We start from the raw sequence: 17413 nt of genomic DNA, 5'->3' as shown, positions 1-17413 counted from the left end.
AAGGAGGGGGCTTTGTAGAAAACGAAGCGTTTGAGAGAGGCGGGGCATATAGGACCTACAGTAATGTACAGTATTTGAAAAATAATGTGTTTTTTGAACATTAAATCATGTCAACATATTCTGTTACACCAAATACACAAAATAATGATCTTTAAAAAAGCATCATATGACCCCTTTAATATAATGTATTAACTTGTTCGAAAATACTTTAAAAATACTCTTTTAAAGTGAGTAGTGACCCCTTATAAAAGAATAAAGTCAAAAATGTCGGTAGGCATAGGCCCAATCTTTCATTATTTTGTCTTAACAAAAAAATAAGCAGTGAAGCAATGTTGTTTTATGTTATTAATATCTGAATTTTATCTGACAAATAAAAATTAGAGAGGACTGTGTGTCACTACCACTACATTTAAAAAAAAGATAAACATTTAAACCATTTTATAAAAAGTCACATTTAGTTCAGGTTAAATTGAATAAATTCAAGAAAACTTTCTCTACCAAAAATTAGTAGGCTAGCGAAATATAAGTGAAAGAAAGAAAGATATAAGCGAAAGGTTTATGAAACCAACACTGAGACAAATATTGCATTTTTAAGAAGGTTTTACAAGCCAAAACTAGCTAAAAAAAACAACAAAAAAACGTAAGGTGTATTTTGACATAAACTACATTACCCATAATGCTCTGGGCGACGCCATGTGACGCAGACACACCTCTTACTGTGATTGGCTGCTCACTGTAAGCGTTCGCTACACTCTCATTCAGAGGTTTGAAGGTGAAATTTGCTCTTTTGTGTATGCAGTTTTCCATCGCGATTATGACTTCCTGTGCTCTTTACAGTACACGCACACACATGTGCAGACATCTGGTGAGTTTGAACTAAATCGATAGCCGATATTGACTATGCCACGAGACTTGCGGAGCAAGAAGCAGTTTGACTGCAGGCCTGTTTCATTATTTACCTTTTAAACAGTGCACCTCACTTGTTAAAAAGTAGATGTTCAAAATGTAAGGCGTTTATATAAATTCTACAGCCAATTTATTATGTCAGCAAAATAGTTTTTGAATCTGCCTTTGCAGGCACATAAATATCTGAGCAGGACCTACAGCACACGACCGTCTCTAAATGTGAGTAAAATATTATGCGATTTGATCAGTTTATGGAGCCAGAGCGGTTTCTGTCAGTTGAGTATTTCTTCCTCTTTCATCTCTGTCTGGACAGGAAGTCGTCATCGTCAGTGCAGTCAGGACTCCTGTGGGGTCTTTCAGAGGAAGCCTTTCCACAGTCCCTGCCACTAAACTGGGTTCCATTGCTATTAAAGGAGCCATTGAGAAAGCAGGTAAAATTCTGATGGTCTTAGGAGGAATTCGTATTTTATCATTTATTATATTTAATTATGTAGTTTAACAATATAACAGTTTATTAAAAATTCAAATTTTTTTTTAAATTTAATTAAATTTTTTATAATGTTATGATTGTTATAATATTATTAATATTTTTAAATGTACGCCATCATTCAAAAGTTTGGGGTCAGTATAATTAATTTTTGATAGAAAATAATACTTTTATTTAGCAATAATGCATTAAATTGAGCCAAAGTGACAGTAAAACATTTATAATGTTACAAAAAAATTCTATTTCATGTAAAAGCTGTTCTTTGGAACCTCTATTTATCAAAGAATCCTTAAAAATGTCTAATTTTCCTCAAAAGTATTCAGAAGCACAATTGTTTTCAGAATTGATAATAATAAGAAATGTACCTTGAGCACCAAATCAGCATATTAGAATGATTTCTGAAGGATCATGTGCTTTGCCATCATAGGAATAACTTATATTTATTAATAGAATATATTATATTTAATAATATATTAAAAAGAAAACAGTTATCTTAAATTGTAATAATATTTCACAATATTACTGTTTTTAAAGTATTTTTGATCAAGTAAATGCAGCTTTAGTGAGCAGTAGATATTTTTCAGAAACCTTTAAAAAAAATCTTACCAACCCCAAAATATATAAAATAAATAGTATAAAATAATAATTTAAGCTATAATAAAACCTCATCAACAAATTTATTTTAATCGGAAAGGTGTGCTATTTGTTTCTACAACAAATGCAACATAGTTTGATATTTTGTATTCTAATGCAATGATATTCATATGCGTGTGTTATTATTTCTACATTTTTAAGACTTATTTGTATGATAAAATGTGTCATCTACAGGAATTCCTGTTGAGGAGGTGAAAGAAGTTTATATGGGCAATGTGTTGCAGGCAGGAGAAGGACAAGCACCAACCAGACAGGCTCTTCTGGGTGCAGGTGAGTTATGTATCACACACATAAACAAACATAACAAAAAATGCACCTTTTATTTAGGAATTAACAATGCAACTTCTCAAAGAAAAGTGTGTGATGTTTGTGATCTTCCTCATGTAGGTCTCCCTCTCTCCACTCCGGCAACTACCATCAATAAAGTGTGTGCTTCTGGGATGAAGTCCATCATGATGGGCGCTCAGAGTCTCATGTGTGGGCATCAGGTATTGTGATAGACAGGAGATTCAGAAAGTGTTGTGTGTGAAACTGAGAGCATTTAGCGTCCTAATAAAGCAGAGGTAGTAAATCTGCATGATGTCTTCCAGGATGTGATGGTTGCTGGTGGAATGGAAAGCATGTCTCAGGTTCCCTATGTCATGGCCAGAGAAGTGCCTCCTTATGGTGGAGTGAAGATGGAGGATCTGATTGTTAAGGACGGGTTGACGGACGTCTACAACAAATTCCACATGGTACAGTTATTTTGAACCAGTAAAACCGATTGCATTGTATTTGCATAATAGTGAAGCCTGAAAATAACTATTGAGTCAATATAGGAAGTGAGTGTGGAAACATTGGACATCAAATGTACTGTACGTAAACACTGGAGAGGCCATGATTGTGTAAAACACCTCCATACTTCCCCATTTTTAGGGCAACTGTGCTGAAAATACAGCCAAGAACAGCGGTATCTCCAGGGAGGAGCAGGACGCATTTGCCATTAACTCGTACAGCCGCAGCAAAGCAGCATGGGAGTCTGGCGTCCTGGCCAAGGAAGTGGTTCCTGTGAGCATCCCTCAGAAAGGTTGGTTTCACTGCTGTTGCTGTTAAGTTCCATATCATTCCCCAAGAATTCCCTTTTATGAGCTAAAATATTTTATTACACAATTTATAAATCTGATACATAATTGCAATAAAATATGCTCTCTCACCGCATAGGAAAACCAGACATCGTTGTGAAGGAAGATGAAGAATATAGGAAGGTTGACTTCAGCAAAGTCCCCAAACTGAAGGCTGTGTTCCAGAAAGAGAACGGTACAAGATTATCATTAACCCTAGTGGGAAAAAGTTTTTAACATAGTGGACTTCAAATTTTAAAAGTACATTAAAAAAAAAACCTAAAAGATTATTACAAATTTTTTGCACTTTGTAATCTCAAATGAAATTTTTTTTTTACTATAAAATACATTTAAAAGCATTGTTTTAATAATTTTATTCACTTATTTTGATGTGTTGACTAACATTAAAGCAAATGTAGGGTACTTGATTATGATTTAACTGTAGTGTTATTCAATATTAGATTTAAAGTTAATAGATTGTAAATGTTTTTCATCACAGCTTCATCAGTACAAATGTGTAGTTACAAATATATTTAGGCTATATTATGACACAAGTTTCAGCAGAATATATTTTAGTTTACCATAATTGCTTGTTAGTACCTTCAACAGCACAGTTTAACCATATTTCAAAGACAACAGAAGTAATTATGAAATTGCATATAAAGATGTACTTAACTCCTACTTCAGTGTGGTTGGTTAAAGCACTCAGCTAATTGCATTTATTATAAACTTAAACTATAATACATTTTCATGTAATTGCAAAAAACATGCAATTAAGTGTCTGAAAACATTATATTTAGTATTATGAGTGAATTATAAAGTAATTCACTTAAGTATATTATTTTGAAGTATATTATGCTGTTTTTAAAAGTATGCTATAAAGTACTTCATTTCCATAAGTGAGGATATTGAAAAAGTGTTTTCAATTCTAAAGACAAGCAAAGTTTTGTTTTTGCAGGCACAGTGACGGCAGCCAACGCTAGTACGCTGAACGATGGCGCGGCGGCTCTCGTGCTCATGACAGCAGATGCGGCAAAGAGGCTCAACATCACACCGCTTGCAAAGATCGTTGGTGAGGCAATTCACTCCTCTTAAATTAAATTCATTTTTATAGTGTGTGTTTTTCATTTGAACAGATACTGCGGTGGTTGACCGTTTACGTAGCAATATTTTATTTTTTAATCCCCAGATTTATTTTGCTCATGTTTCGTTAAGTTGTTTATTACAGTTTAAATAAAGTATCAAAAGCATGTAATCATATGGTTTTATTGAACAAAACTGTTGAAATATATAATGTATTATAAACAATAATAACGCATTATAACAAATGCCTGCAGAGGGCGCCAACGGCCCGACGATTGTTTTTACACATTACGGCACGATCTAATCCTTGTTTAATATTGACCAAACCTAATTTAATTAAATTGTCGACTTAATCTTTAATATTTGGCCATTTCTTTATGTCAGAAAAGCTACAGCCACTAATTTCTTGAATATCTGGACATCAAAATGTGTAAACTCAGAGTGAGGGTTTAAACTTTTATTTTGAAATCGCGATGAACAGTTGGCATATTGAGAAAGATACTGATATATTCTCCTGTGTTTGCGTAGGTTTATAAAATATTTACTTTACAAATCTGATGAAATGGTGCATGTTACATTTCGAGATGAATGTAATAATTAACCCAAACTCACAACAATATGCAGAGATGGAGTTTGAGACGCTCCACACATGTAAATGTTAGCAGTTTGTGTGGAGCAGCATTTACTGTGAACTGAGCCGCTCTAACATGCATGTGCGTGACCTACACGCATGTAAATAATTAGCGCATATTTTTTTAATTGATTCATAGCGTTTGTAAATTCACAATAGCTTTATGGTTTATTATGATTTTTAAATGGGTTTAATATATTATGCAGCCTTGGAAAACGGTCTAATAATGTGTTTTATGGATTCGTCCGTGGAATGCGCCACATCCGGTATTTTGCAGATTACACGACACAGGCAAAATGCAATTAAGGTTTTATAAAATCGCCTATTCGAATTTAATCAAGGAATTGTTTATTTATAGCATTTTTAAATGGTTACAACACTTTTTTTGAAAAATAAAAGTCTTGTTATTGGTAAAACTACACTATTTTGGCTGAAAAGTTGTGTTACTGTCATGCTACTGAAAAATATAGTTGACTTGGTAGCTTTGCTACTTATAGCTAGCTGCTGAGATGTAGTTAGCTACTCATTCATGGCCTGTTTTGTCAGAGAACTATGCTTGCTAGCTTCACATCTAGATCACCATTTTATCCTAATTCACAGCTTTTGCTGATGCTGCTGTGGCCCCCATCGATTTCCCTATTGCTCCAGCCTTCGCCGTCCCCAAGGTTAGCTGATGTTTATGTGTTTATTGCCAAGCTAAAGTGTTTTTGAAGTCCTTCAGTGTAGTAACATCTGTTTCGCACAGGTCCTAAAGGCAGCCGGTGTAAAGAAAGAAGACATTGCCATGTGGGAGATCAATGAGGCCTTCAGTGTCGTGGTGCTGGCCAACATCAAGATGTTAGACATTGACCCCAACAAAGTCAATATCAACGGAGGAGCAGTTTCCCTCGGACACCCAATTGGGTAAATATATGCAACATGCTTCTCATGCATCACTGTTCACTATATTGTCATACTGTAATTAGATTTGCGTAATAATTAATGTGCCGGTTTTGCGGTTTCTAGAATGTCAGGGGCGAGAATCGTAGGACACATGGTGCACAATCTGAAATCGGGACAGTACGGACTGGCAGGAATCTGCAATGGAGGAGGCGGCGCCTCTTCTATTCTGATCCAGAAATATTAGGACTTGCACTTTAGTCCACAGAATGTGTGTAAGATTTGGTCCTTGAGTCAGATATATCTTCATCATTAATGTGAGGTCAGTCCTGTTTTTCAATTAAAATAGGAAACAAAGTTGTCAGTGTTCATACAATACAAACTTTTCAAATTGTAGTATTTATTCTGTGCTCTCAATGCATATTTCGTTATGTGGTGTCATTCTCAGAATAATGTTTTAATAAAAGGGTTTAGAAAGTTAAAATCTGTATTTGCAATAAAATAGAATATTAATTGTTTTTGTTGATGTTGAATGTGATGATTATACTCAGAAATAATGCATTTCATCTGAATGAACACCATGTGGCGTGTGTGCTTTGAGCTCTGTTTGCTGATTGGCTAATGGACACTTTTCACAGACTATAATGAAGCAATAATCTTTTTTTTATTTTTTTTTATGTACCGTTATAATATTTTATCCTGACATTAAATGACAAAAAAAAAAAAAAGCTGCGAAGGGGTTTCTATGTTGGTAAATTGATGGTAAATTTGACAACATTCATTCTTCGGACTTCCTTTATCAGTCTCTCTAAACACAATAGTAGTGCTTTTTTGTTTGTTTTTTTGAAGCAAATGGGAAAACAAAAGTTATATTTGCTTTGGTCTCCCATGCACTGCAAAGTTTACCTATGACAACTTTGGCTTCTTAGAACCCTGGAAATGTGAAAAGGGTCCATTGAGGCAGTTTTGACCAACCTTACCTGGCTGATGGTGACTTGAAACTAATTTATGCTACAAGATTTTGTAAATTGGAAAAAAAAAAATAGTTTGAACTATAATATGTTTGAAATGTGAATTATGTTCCACAGTGTTTTGAAACTTACCAAAAACCATCCAAATTATTATTAATAACAGAATCCACACATGATATATCACTATTATCTTTACCACAGCATTGGTTAGCATCTTTAAAGCCAATTTTTAAATGACATTATGCTCGTAAGTGCAATGAGTCCTTGAGGATATTTTTTTCCTTTGGCCGAAGGTATGTTCATTTACTTGATTTGTTAATGTACCTGTGTTATTAGATAATTTGTTAAAAAATGATTTGCTAGTAAACACAATTAGATGCAAAATTAAGAGTTGTTGGTGACATTAAAGAGATTCTCCACCCAAAAATTCAATTTCTCATAAGTTATTCACCTTTATGTCATTCCAAACTTGAATGGCTTGAATGGCTAAGAACAATTTTAATTACTTTAAAATATATATATATATAACACAAATGAGTTAACTATTTTTCTCAGTTGTAAGCAACATTTCAGCAAGAGAAAAGGAACGTTTTGTTCTTCCAGGGAACTTGACGGAGACTCTTTTCCGAGTCTGTATAAATAATCCACCTGCAGCACCATGACCAAAAAAACCCCCCCAAGACTGTAAACACAATTAGATGCAAAATTAAGAGTTGTTGGTGACATTAAAGAGATTCTCCACCCAAAAATTCAATTTCTCATAAGTTATTCACCTTTATGTCATTCCAAACTTGAATGGCTTGAATGGCTAAGAACAATTTTAATTACTTTAAAATATATATATATATAACACAAATGAGTTAACTATTTTTCTCAGTTGTAAGCAACATTTCAGCAAGAGAAAAGGAACGTTTTGTTCTTCCAGGGAACTTGACAGAGACTCTTTTCCGAGTCTGTATAAATAATCCACCTGCAGCACCATGACCAAAAAAAACCCCTCAAGACTCCACCTCCAGACACCGCTCTTATCACGTCACATAACACCTTATGTTGATTCTACTGAGTACTCAGACTGTTTATCAAGTTCTAATTTTAAGTTTCTTCCTTCTATTTGTCATTGAAATGTTATTGTGCTTCAATCAAAGAGACAGACGTGCGAGTCAAATATTAACAGGATGTTGTGAGAGCACTTGTAACGTCATGGATGTCAAAGTATCGGCTCATTGACTCAGTTACTGAATAACAGCAGGGCCGAGACTGACCCCTGTGTGAGAGCCGAGTTTGGAAAACCACGCATTTTAATAGTGCAGATGATCTTTACAGCTTGTTTTTAATGTGGCAGTTGTGTGAACTGTGCGTCGGGAAATTGAACCGGAAGTCTAGTTAGCTACATCTTCTAACAGATTAAACCTTCATCATATAAAGCCTTGTAATGTTTTTATAGCTTTTAGCTGTTCAGGTGATTCTTGGTAATGTACGAAATGATTTAAATGATAACTTACAGTTGTCCTTGTTCATATATGTTTTCATATATGCCATTGAAACGTTAGCTAAAAAGAGCAGCACTCTTGTGTAACATAAGATTGTTTAGTTTTCTCAGATACACAAAGTTAAAAGGTCGCATCTGTTGACACACATGGGGGATAGTGTTTGATTTGCTATTTGCCGTGACTTAAAGGGGTATTTAAAGGAATAGTACATCTGATAATTCATATTTTTGTCATTTACTCATCCTCATGCCATTGTCTGCTGCTGTTTTCCGTATAGTGCAAGTAAATGGTGACCAGCAGCTGATTTCTCAAGCTCCAAAAGTGTTGAAAAGCACCATTAAAAGTACCAAAACATTACATTTCAAGTCCTTAAATCCTACAATAGATTTATGAAAGGGAAAGACGGGAATTTAAGACATTATTTATTCATTCCCATATATATATATATTCAAATTATAGTTAACTAAAATGGAAACTAAAACAGCAGCAACAAAGAAACCTTACTTGAAATTAAATGAAATATTGAAAAAAATAATTACTTAAAATATAAAAATAAAAACTAATTCAGAATATTAATATTATTAAATATTAATAAAACCTATGTAGTATATCAGCTATAACAACACTGGTGCTTCAACAATACCAAACCTGTTTGATTCTCATGTCTTTTGCAAGTGAAAGGGAATATTTAGTGCACCTGCAGAATGCAAATTGCCTGCATGCTTAATTTGTACAAATAAGATTTGAGCTATGAAGTGGAAGGTTTTCAGTGTAAACAACTAAACTTTTGGTTCAGTTCCCACACAAAGCTATCATATGACTTCAGAAGACTTGAACCATAGTATTCAAATCACAGAGACTAAAGTTAAGGAACTTATGGTGATGTTATGTTTTGTGAAAAAGAGTACATTTGCATTTGCAAGCCGAGGAAACTTCTTTTAAAAGATAAAAACGCATGTAATCTCATATGTTGCAGTTGTACCTCATTCAAAACTTTTACTGTGAAATTAAGTGAGCATGAAGGAAATGCCTTTAATTTTTTCCTATTATTGACACACCTTGTTTAGTTAGTTGCACAGTAATTTACAATGCAAAGTTGTGTCATCTATGTTAGAGAAATGTAAGACCAAGTTATTGTTTAAAAGAATAACAGTGGAATGCTGCAAGTTATAAACTCTTTAGTTCTGTTCACCAGGTGATATTTTATATTCACCCGACTGATGAGTGTTTCAGCTGGTTTACCTAGCAAAAGTGTGGCATTGGCTGCTCATTACACATACAGAGAGTGGACAGAGAGTCCGCTAACACTCAAACACAAGGAGAACCCTCTGTCAGGTGAGTTTTACTATATATTATTATAATTTATATGGCAAAATATATCATTTCATACAGATGTGTTGCTGTTTCTGAGACGAATGCATGTTTTGCTGTATGTTCAGTCAGCAGATCTTAGTTTGAGATTCAAGTTCAAGTGTTTTTTGGATTGCGTTTTGCAGTTCAAACGAAGCCAAAGGCAAACGATGCAGACAACAGATACGGTAACGACATGATCTATTCAGGTTTGTTATGATGGTATTTGATATTCACCAATGTAATACTAATATTTTTATATATGATAATACAAACACATACAAATATAATCCCTACCACAAAATACAACAACTATTATTTTTTAAATATTAATAATAGCAATAATAATAGTTGTTGTATTTACTATTGTTTTTTTTGTATGGTATTTAATATTCAGCAATTAACATAGTTGATAGTATATTAACATTGAATATTACTTGGCGCCTGTCACAAAAAAATACTTATATAAAATTAAATATTCATTCATTCATTCATTCTGTTTATGTAACAATATAATATTTAATTTCAAGTAGTCTATACTGGACATTTAGACTTAAGTACATGAAATCTGAAATAAGGAATTTTTTTTACCAGTGTTGTAAGATAAAAGCAAGTACAGCTCATTTCCTGTCTCTACTGCATGTAAAATGTTGATGAAATTTTGAATATTGAAGTTAATAATTTATTACACAGTGTCATTAAAAGAGTAAGTACTGAGTATTATTGTTCAAATGAGGAACAATGTTTATTTAATAGGTATGTATTTCCTGGAACAGTCTGCACATTGTTGTTAGTCATATTGTAATTGTTAACATGGACACAGTAGTCCAAAGTAACTTTTTGATGTATATTTTTCTAATTTGATATCCTTTTCAAGCAAAACAGCTTGCGAAGGCCTTTCGAACTTGAGAAACTGACAAAACCCTAGACTTACGACAGTGTTTCTCACGTGAACTATGGTTTACAACATGAAGAGCAGCGGCCCCCTCCGTATGCGCCTCCTTCTGGAATAAACCCGGCTTTACCTCAGTACCCCAGTCCCCAAAACCCACAATATCTATACCAGAATTCCCCTCCGCCATACTTTTCAGAGAGATACTCGCCTGCTCAGAGCCTGCATCAGTATACGCCTCAAACAGCACCTGTTAATACACACCACACGGTCACACCTGAACCCTACCTTGACGTTAATCCGGTTCACAAAGGTATTTAAAGCTTCTTAAAGGAATAGTTCACCAAAAACGAATCATTTACTTACCCTCACGTTGTTCCAAACTTGTATGGATTTCGTTCTTCTGTTGAACACAAAAGAGGATATTTTGAAGAATGTGTGTAGCCAAACATCATCTGGTACCCTTTAGTATTATACTATGGATTACTATGGAAGCCAATGGGGACCAACAACTGTTTAATTACCCACATTCTTCAAAATATCTTCTTTTGTCTTCAACATACAAGTTTGGGTGAACTATTCCTTCTAACCTATTTTAGTCATTTTCATGTTCTCAATATTGGTTCTAATGAACTTTGATTCTTTGACAGCTTCCAGGAGAAAAAAAATGGCCATTTATCCTTGGCATAGTCATCACCCTACTGGTCGTTGCTGGGGTTATAGCTGCGGTGCTTTGGTTTTATGATAAGAAACTCACACACTGGATGTCCTACAGTTCATCTACCCAGTGATTTCTTGCTCTGATGTCCTTTGTCTACTCCAACAGGTGTGTTTGATTGTTTGCAAGGGCGTCGCTGTAAAACAGATAACGAATGTGTCCGCTTCTCGCAGTGGTGTGACGGCGTGCAGGACTGTCCATCGGGAGACGATGAAACTCAGCGCTGTAAGAATCCCTTACACATATTGTCCGACATGTTGAATTGATCCCATTTGAAGATCTTTACTGTACTTTCTGTTGTTGTATTTGTAGTTCGTCTGTTTGGATCTAATTTCCTTCAGATGTATTCAAATGTGACCCAAAAATGGGAGAATGTGTGTGCAACCTTGGAATGCAAGCATGTGAGGATATGGGATACGAGAGGTAATGCTAGAAGTCTGTTACTACTATTGTATAATGACCTTTACACAAGATTTCTGTTTCAAATGAATGCTGTTCTTTGAAACTCATCAAAGAATCCTGAAAAAAATTTGCAGTTGCCACAAAAAATATTAAGCAGCTCAACTGTTTTCATCATCAATAATAATAATACCGTACTAAGTGCTTTATGAGCACCAAATCAGCATATCAATCATGGAACATGATCTTTACTTAATGTCCTAATGATTTTTGGCATAAAAGAAAAATCAATAATTTTGACCCATACAATGTATTTTTGGCTATTGCTATAAATATACCCCAGCGACTTATGACTGGTTTTGTGCTCCAGGGTCACATATTAGAATGATTTCTGAAGGATCATGTGAAAAATGATGCTGAGAATTTAGCTTTGACATCACAGGAATATTAGTACATTTACAGAATGTGTTTTTGTGAGGTGATTTGTAATATGTGCTGTATGTTTGTGTGTGGTTTATCTCTAAGGAACGCTTATGTGGGTTATGAGGAGATTTACTCTAGAGCATCGACTGACCACATGCTGGTGAAGACAGATTCTCTCAGCTCTTCCAATCTGACAGGTTTTCTCAGTAAAACGTGCGCAACAGAGTTCTGTTAATACAGAATTTTCTAGTTCTTCATATCTAAAAGGTTTAGGTTTTACATGTTGGTTATTTTATTGCAGTTAACATTAATTAATTGGTTAGTAGTGTTCCCTATAATCAGCTTGTTTAAAAACTCTTCTTTTTATATTTCTCTTATGATAATTCAGTTCAGACTGTCCATCTAACAAAGCAGTGGCACTCAAATGTATAGGTAAGATAATAGTTGCAAGTTCTTTTTATTTTATTTTTATTTGTGTGTGTGTGTGTGTGTTTGTGAAATAAATATTTAGGTGTTACCCTTATTTTGTAATGAATAAAATGTTAAGAGTAGTTTATATAAAACTGAAATATAGTATAAACATTAGGCATAATAATAATAATACACCGTAAGAAAAACTAAAACATAATATGAGATAAACTTGATCGAAAATGGAAATGCCTTGACTAAAACTTTAAATAAAATTAAATAGAGAAGTTTGCTAAAAAAAATATAAGTGAATAAAACAAAATTAATATAACTAAATTAAAAAGGAAAACTGAAAAATATAAAAATAAACAAATTCATAATATTATTAAATACTATAAAAGTACATAAATAATACAATAACACTGATCCCAATGTACAAATTTGTTGTCATCTTTTACTCAATCTCATATGAATGATGAGAGTTTTCATTTTTGGGGTGAACCAACCTTTTAAATATTATAATTACTGTAAAATATTAATATGAAGTATAGCTTGTAGCTAGGAAAGCTACACTTTTCGTATACGCTGATACTGATCTCTGAATTCTGTTGTAGATTGTGGACGGAACAGCGGGACCCGAATCATGGGAGGAACCACGGTGACCTCTAAGGGGATGTGGCCATGGCAGGTCAGCCTGCACATTTCCAGAAGGCATTTGTGTGGCGGGTCTGTCATTACACCTTACTGGATCGTCACAGCGGCTCCCTGTGTGCATGAGGATGTACTCTCGTTTAGTACAGTCTCGTTTGACAATTTAAGATGAACTCTAATAAATGACAAACTGGTGTAGGAATTCAGATGCAAGGGATTGGACTGTGTATGCTGGATATCTGACTCGTACCGAGATGCTGTTGTCCACCGGCAATTCTGTAAGCCGAATTGTCATGCACAACTTTGACCCGAGGACCAATGAGAATGACATTGCCCTGATGAAGCTAAACGTCCACTCACGATTACATGTAAGAGTGAATTTTACAATTTTCCCCCAGCCAATAAGAAAATTTCACGATCATTTAATAATACTGACACATTAAGTGACAATAAATTAAAACAAAGGGTTTTTGTTTCACGCACTTTTATTTTAGTATTATTTACAGCATATACTAATATAGTGTTTATTAATATTTAAAATTAGCTTTTATGTTTATATTTTAATTTTTAATTTTAATGGAAGTGTAAGCTTTAGTAATTCTGTTATGTGCTTTTGTCATTTTTATTTAGTTTTCATTAGTTGGCAAGGGAACATTTCAAATTTTTTATTTAATAATTATGTATTTAATATTTATACATATTTTATTTCAGCCTTATTTCTACGAACAAATATGATTTTTAATATATACAATGTGTCTCCAAAAATCAAGCATAGCGTTAGTTCTGGCAGGTCACTTTAGTCAAGCTCGCATCAGCTGACTCTCAGCTGATCCCCATCTACCTATAGGAATACAACACCTATCTAAGCATTCATATATAAGGTCCCTCAGTATTATCAGCAGTTTTCGCATTGCTCAATAGCTAATTACGCTCCTCCATCCCCAGCTCCTCCTCTGTCCGTCAGGATTCAGCTTTCTGATTATCCTCTGAATCAGACTAATTCTAAAATGTGTACATAAAATTATTGAACTTTAACGATATCTGCAATACATTTATGTTGGTTCTGTTCTATTTACCCTGGGGGGGTTATCGCTGCTCTCCCTGCTCTCATCCATGCTAGGCTGCATGGATGCGTAGGGAGTTCTTGTTCAGAACAGAACCATACCGCCAATCCAAACTGTATGCTAATTGCCAATCATCTTTGATGATAGTGGTCCTGACAGAAATTGAGTTTTAGGTTAAAGATTTAGTTGACTGAAAAATCATAATTTACTCACTATCCATTTGTTCAAAATGTTCTTTCTTGTAAAGAACCTAAAAAGAGAGATTTTGCAGAATAGTCAAGCTGCTCTTCCATATAATGGCTTATATATCAGCCTATCAAATGACTTCAGAAGAATAGGAATGAGTTGAATGGACCATTTTGTGGTGCTTTTTGGAACTAGATAGTGTGAACGTCCGTTTCCACTGTGTGGAAAAGAGCAGCTTGAACATTCTGCAAAATATCTCCTTTTTGTTTTACAGAAGAACCATACAGCTTTGGATGCTGACAATTTCTGTTTTGTTTCTTGTTTCAGTGAACGTCAGGCCAGTGTGTCTGCCCAATAAAGGCATGTACTTCACTGCTCCGCGGGAATGTTACGTCACTGGATGGGGGGCACTGTTTAGTGCAGGTTTGAAACTTTTTGGAGAGCAAATCCCAACAGAACTGTACTAAAACACCTACAGATCCATATGCATGTGCAATGATTCATGAATCATGCATGACAAGCAAATGTTGTTTTCTTAAAGGATCTCCCTCACAAACCCTACAATAAGCCAAAATCCAGCTAATCGACAGAACGACTTGAAACAGCCGACCGGTGTATAATGGACAAATCACAGACACCATGATCTGTGCTGGCAAGCTGGAGGGCGGCGTGGACTCCTGTCAGGTAGAGTAAATGTAATTAGAGTAGAGTAAATGTAATGTATGTGCCAAAGGCCAAATTAAATAAGTGCTCTTCCACACAAGGGGACAGTGGGGGTCCTCTGGTCACAAAAGAGAATTCTCTATGGTGACTGGTTGGGGACACTAGCTGAGGTGATGGATGTGCTTTCAGAAACAAGCCCGGAGTCTACGGAAATGTGACCTACTTCCTTGACTGGATATATGAACAAATACAGGTAAGATTTCAAATATAAATCCAAACTGTGTCACAGAAAATGTACTATTATTATTATTATTATTATTATTATTATACATGGCAGAAGAAAAACACCTCTTTTTGTATTTTTTTTTTTCCAGAGATATTAACTTTTTTTTAATATAAAGATTTTTGAGAAGAGCAGCTGATCCAAATCGCTGACTCTCAGGAACTGTGACAGTGTCCAAGAGACTTTTAATGTAAGATTTTTTTTATAGTCTTGTTTTTGTTTATTTTATTTTTTGCTTTCATATAAATGTTTTCACACAAATCTAAAATAACCAGTTATTTATTTTCACCAGTGTCAATAATGAAGTGAATTGCACATTATGCTACAATATGCACTTTTCTCTCTTTTTTTATTGTATGTTTTGTATAAAGAGCAAAATTGTAAATTTGTATATAATATTTGAACATATAAATTTGTAAAATTGTTGCAGTATCTGAGTCCATGTATAAAATTGCTGAAATATGAACATTTCAAATGTGAGATAGATAGATAGATAAATAACATTTTTATATAAAGATATTTGAAAATGTTATATGTACTGTGTATATACAGTATATATATATATATATATATATATACTGTATATATATTATTGCAGTATTTTTATCTGTGACTAAATGATTCCAGATAACTTTACGAGATCTAAAATAACAGAGCCTTCTACTGGATATATATATATATATACATGTTCTTTTTTGGCCTTACGGAGCATTAAGTCTCATAATCAGCTGACCAAACCACAGGAGTAAAACTCCTATGACCCATTTTCCTCAGCTTTTCTTCACGCCTAAAAAAATGAATTCACACCAACCCTCTGAGTCCTCACGGTTCCTGGCTCTCAGTTAATAACCATTATGAAGTGTTATAGCATATTCAGCAGCAGTATTTAAACCTCTCCTTGGCCATTTTAGCAGGACCTTTAATCACCGCTCATTGAATTTGCGACTCTAATCGGCAGATGCTCAGTGGAGGAGATCAGCGTCTGCTACCTGTTTGTACCAATTAGCAGATGCGTGACACTCGGCTGACGGCTCTTCAGAGGGTTAACAGATGTGGCAATTACGGCCTCATTTGAATGAATGCTCAAGGGGTTCAACATAAGGGCTGCGCAATTACACGGCAGCCTGGAACCCATTTCATCTTCAGCTTCATTCTCGGTCTCTGCGAGAGGGAAGTGTTGGCAGGGAACCCACCGTGTGTTGACAAACAAACCTGCTTTCCGTGATTTTTTTTTTGCACCGGGGAAAATATGCTGAGAGGTGATGCAAAATGTCATGCTGATTTAGCCCGCTCTGGCTTGACTCGGGCTGCAGGAGAGCTTAGTTATGATAATGAATGGTTTTAAAGGATATATTATTGTCCAGGAAATGGTTTTACTCAGATAGGAAAATAGGGGGGAAAAAATTAAATGAAAAACTATTTGAGAAGAGCAACTAATTCAAACAACATGACACTGATTTTAACAATGCCAAATGGATATTTAATGTAAATTTATTTAATTTTATGTTACATTGCATTATTATATGCTGTTTTTATTTATTTATTTATAAATTATTATTATTCATTTAATTTAATTTATTCATTTTTTTTGTTTTGTTTTGTTTTGTTTGTCTTATCTACATCTGAAATATTTATTCATCAAGTGCATCAGGTAAAGTTAAAGGCTAAAAATAAAAATTAGTTACTCACCTTGTGTCACAAACAAAATATATTTCATAGATTTATTGCCTAAATATTTCTGTACAATGAAAGAGCAATCAAGCTCCACAAATGATAAAAGCACCATATACAAAAATCATCAAACTGCAGGTTTGATATCAATATCAATCAGTCAGAAGATACCAAAGAACCAGTAATTCTTGACTTAACTGACATGAAGCCTACACTGTAAAAAAAAAATACGGTAGCAACATTTTAGGTTTTACGGTTTTAACTTAAATTTACAGTTAAATACCGTAATTTCATTAAAAAGTAGTTTTGCTTTCACAACGAAACACAGCGTCACACACGACGTGCTAGAGTGAGCGCCGGCCGGCAGCCTAGAGTGAGGAACGGCCGGCGGGTTAGAGTGTGCGGCGGCCGGAGGGCTTGAGAACGGCGAGGCCGACGGATTCGATGAAGGAGCGGCCGGCGGGCTTGTGGCAACCACATGTGACGACCCCGGGCTGGACTCCG

At 34.6% G+C, this 17413-nt stretch overlaps 1 protein-coding gene and 1 pseudogene across 1 annotated transcript; both read left to right on the top strand.

Moving 5' to 3' along the window:
• The first annotated feature begins 691 nt into the window (after nucleotides 1-691).
• On the top strand, nucleotides 692-6789 carry LOC107758700 (acetyl-CoA acetyltransferase, mitochondrial). The gene is made up of 12 exons (XM_016576503.1): nucleotides 692-865; nucleotides 1078-1125; nucleotides 1220-1337; nucleotides 2222-2317; nucleotides 2435-2535; nucleotides 2638-2781; nucleotides 2963-3113; nucleotides 3248-3343; nucleotides 4106-4219; nucleotides 5462-5526; nucleotides 5607-5764; nucleotides 5867-6789. The coding sequence occupies exons 1-12, from the start codon at nucleotides 794-796 to the stop codon at nucleotides 5985-5987; spliced, it is 1284 nt and encodes a 427-aa protein (XP_016431989.1). The 5' UTR covers nucleotides 692-793; the 3' UTR covers nucleotides 5988-6789.
• Nucleotides 6790-7911: 1122 nt separating this feature from the next.
• LOC107758589 (transmembrane protease serine 2-like) overlaps nucleotides 7912-17413 on the top strand; it is an 18026-nt pseudogene continuing 8524 nt past the window's right edge.

Source organism: Sinocyclocheilus rhinocerous, unplaced genomic scaffold, assembly GCF_001515625.1.
Source record: "Sinocyclocheilus rhinocerous isolate Xijiao unplaced genomic scaffold, SAMN03320098_v1.1 scaffold623, whole genome shotgun sequence".
Lineage (NCBI taxonomy): Eukaryota > Metazoa > Chordata > Actinopteri > Cypriniformes > Cyprinidae > Sinocyclocheilus > Sinocyclocheilus rhinocerous.
The sequence above is the reverse complement of the archived record's forward strand: the minus strand, read 5'-3'. Positions and strand labels throughout refer to the sequence as shown.